Here is a 3,119-nt window from a genome sequence, read left to right as displayed (position 1 = left end):
GACTTCTAAACAACTTCTCGAGCTACATCTATCCCTCTCCTACAAACTAGAACCGGACCTGTGGCAAACCATAGACCGGATTACACACCAGCAAGCCACCCGCTCGGCAAAATTAAGAACCAAAACACAAAAAGAAAAATTTGCAAAAATGAAACCACACACGCAAACAGCAGCTCCTCCCCTGACAGTAAAGAACCTTCGTAGTCAGACCCTTTCACCCGCCGAAACAGCCATCCTTGCCAAAGGACACAACTTTGCAGTCACCCCCCTCCAGGATTCCGACAGAAGAGATCATCAGCCAAATAGAAACCGCCATCTTCCAACTCCCACCTGAAGCAGGAAACAACATCAGACAGCAGTCAGCCCAGGTCCTCCGAAAAGCCAAACTTCCCATCCAAAACATTAACAGGGAAGAACAACTAGCGCTTCGAAGCCTAAGACAGAATGACGACATCCTCATTCTACCGGCGGACAAAGGCAACGCAACAGTGGTGATGGACAAAAGAGACTACCACAACAAAGTCAACACCTTGCTGTGGTAGTCCGACGCCCAAGTCTACAAAAAACTAAAACGCGATCCAACCGCTAGCGTAGAGAAGAAAACCTCCTCCCTGATCAAAAAGGCGAACCTCCCTCCGCTAACCACAAAATACCTGACCCCCAGCGACAGCTCAGCACCCAGACTATACGGCCTTCCGAAGATTCACAAAGAATCAGTCCCCCTACGGCCTATCGTCAGCAACATCGGGGGCCCCACCTACCAACTAGCCCACTACCCCTCCAAAAACTTACCGGCCTCAACGACTCCCACATCAGGAACTCAATGGACTTCGTGAACAGAATAACCAAGATCAAAACCGAGCCCAACGACATCCTGGTAAGCTTCGACGTGGTTTCTCTGTTCACCAACGTCCCAGTCCAAGACACTCTGGACATCATCAGAACATCCAAAGAGATTCCATCCACCCTGTTCCCATTAACAGAACACTGCCTCAACTCCACCTATTCCAGTTCGAAGGAGAATTCTACGAACAAACCACGGGAGCAGCAATGGGATCCCCAATATCACCCATCATCGCAAACATCTTTATGGAACACTTCGAGAATGAAATCCTGAAGAAGGCCCCACAAAAACCCTCCACATAGTTCCGATACGTGGACGACACCTTCGTCATCTGGAACCACGGAAGGGAAACTCTACCTCAATTCCGCACTTTCATCAACTCCCAACATCCCAACATCCAATTCACAATGGAGACCGAACAGAATTGCCAAATCCCCTTCCTGGATGTCCTGGTCCGAAGGAACGAAGACGGCACCCTAAGCCACGACGTCTACCGCAAACCAACGCACCCGGACCGATACCTCCACGCAAACTCCCACCATCACCCCGCCCAAAAAAATTCGGTAATCAGCTCTCTAGTCCACAGAGCACTCTCCATCTCGGAACCAGCCGCCCTGAACGGAGAGCTAAACCACCTTCACCGAACCCTGACCAGGAACGGATACAGCAGCAGTAACATCAACCGTACAATCAAGAAGCTGACCAACAAGGAACCCGGCCAGAACAACACCACGACACCAGAGACAGAGAAAGAGAAGATTAAGGCAGTAGTACTTCCATACGTCAGAGGGACCACGGACCGCATCAGCAAAATCCTGAGCAAACACAACATCAAAGCGATTTTCAAACCTTTCAACAAGCTCTCACAAATGCTCCCCAATCCCAAGGAACGGAGACCCCCTTTGACAGCCCCAGGGGTTTACAAGGTCCCATGCTCCTGCGGCAAAGTGTACATAGGAGAAACCGGGAGGAAGATTAGTACACCAATCAAAGAACACCAGCGATGTGCCAAATACGGCCACTTCTCGCAATCAGCTCTAGCCGAACACAAGATTGAGACCGGACACGCCATCCAGTTCGACAAAGCCACCATGCTGGCCCCGTCCCAAAGCTATTTCGCACGAAAACACCGCGAAGGCATAGAAATCTTGAAACACCTTGACAATCTGAATCGCGACAAAGGCTATCAGGTGAGCCCGATATGGCACACCGCCCTCCCGGTTTTTAAAAAAAAACCGTCAACCGGGATTGGCTGACTCCCCTCCCTCTGACTCCCCTCCGTCAGCCGGGATTGGCTGACTCCCCTCCCTCTGACCACGCCCCCCCCTGACTACCCCTCCCTTCCCCCCAAGAACGAGTATAAAAGGACGAGCGCAACGCGAGGGAGCTCAGTATCAGAGTCTCCCAGCCCTGATGAAGCAGACTGCAACGCCTGCGAAACGTCGGCACCACACTGCAAACGGACGCGGCAACCATCCGGAAGCCATGAAGACTAAAGAAGGAACAATTATTTGTCGGCGCGGTGTCAAACGGTGCCGTATAAAATGGTTGACAATGTTGTCATCTGATCTACAGGAGAAGCCTGTGACGAGGGGCGAGGAGCGAGGGGTAACGGTAACGGCGAGCGCGAGCGGCGAGCGGTGGGTGGTGGGAGACGAGCGGCGAACGGAGAGCGGCGGCTGACGAGCGCGCGCGGCCCGCACGCCCACCGAGCTCGGCCTACAGTCGGAGTCTGTTTCCGCGCGTTCATTCGCTTAGACGTAATAATTAATAACTCAATAACTATTGTGGATTTTGCATTATGGTATCAGATTTTTCTCTTTAGCTTGCCCTAATCTATCTACATATTTCGGTTGAGAACAAACTTATCAGACACCCTGTATAAACCAACGAGGTTCCGCGATCCGTCTATTACACAGCCCTACAAAATAAAAAAAGTTGTCTGGCCCTAAGACCAGACCAGTGTATTCTTATGTACACTCGACAGCAAAATTAAAGGATCACTAAAATATTGCCGAAAAATTGTCGATTTTTAAAGTGCTATAACTTCGTGAAACAAAATCATACGACAATGTTTCTGGGCTCATTGTAAAGGGCGAAGCCTCTACTTTCGCTTCCCTAAGATGGTTTTCCTCGAAGATGCTTTTACACTAGGAAGCGAGGTGGAAATTTAATAAAGGATTTAAACTTCGAAAATTTCGCGAACTCAAACGACTCTACGGAGTTGCAAAAATTTATTTCGCGGCTCAAATTAGCACGAGTTTGAAGATTGAAA

At 50.0% G+C, this 3,119-nt stretch overlaps 1 protein-coding gene across 1 annotated transcript; it reads left to right on the top strand.

The window, feature by feature from the left end:
- Positions 1-1,251: 1,251 nt before the first annotated feature.
- Positions 1,252-1,981, top strand: LOC105566146 (the record flags this gene model as incomplete). The annotated part of the gene is made up of 1 exon (XM_012019920.1): positions 1,252-1,981. A coding segment is annotated over exon 1 (730 nt), but the record flags the coding sequence as incomplete, so codon positions are not given.
- Positions 1,982-3,119: the final 1,138 nt, after the last annotated feature.

The sequence above is a fragment of the Vollenhovia emeryi genome, unplaced genomic scaffold (assembly GCF_000949405.1).
Source record: "Vollenhovia emeryi isolate VEMERY1.0 unplaced genomic scaffold, V.emery_V1.0 DF943301.1, whole genome shotgun sequence".
In the NCBI taxonomy this organism is placed as follows: Eukaryota; Metazoa; Arthropoda; class Insecta; order Hymenoptera; family Formicidae; genus Vollenhovia; species Vollenhovia emeryi.
Note: the sequence above shows the minus strand (reverse complement) of the source record. Positions and strands in the feature narration are given on the sequence as shown.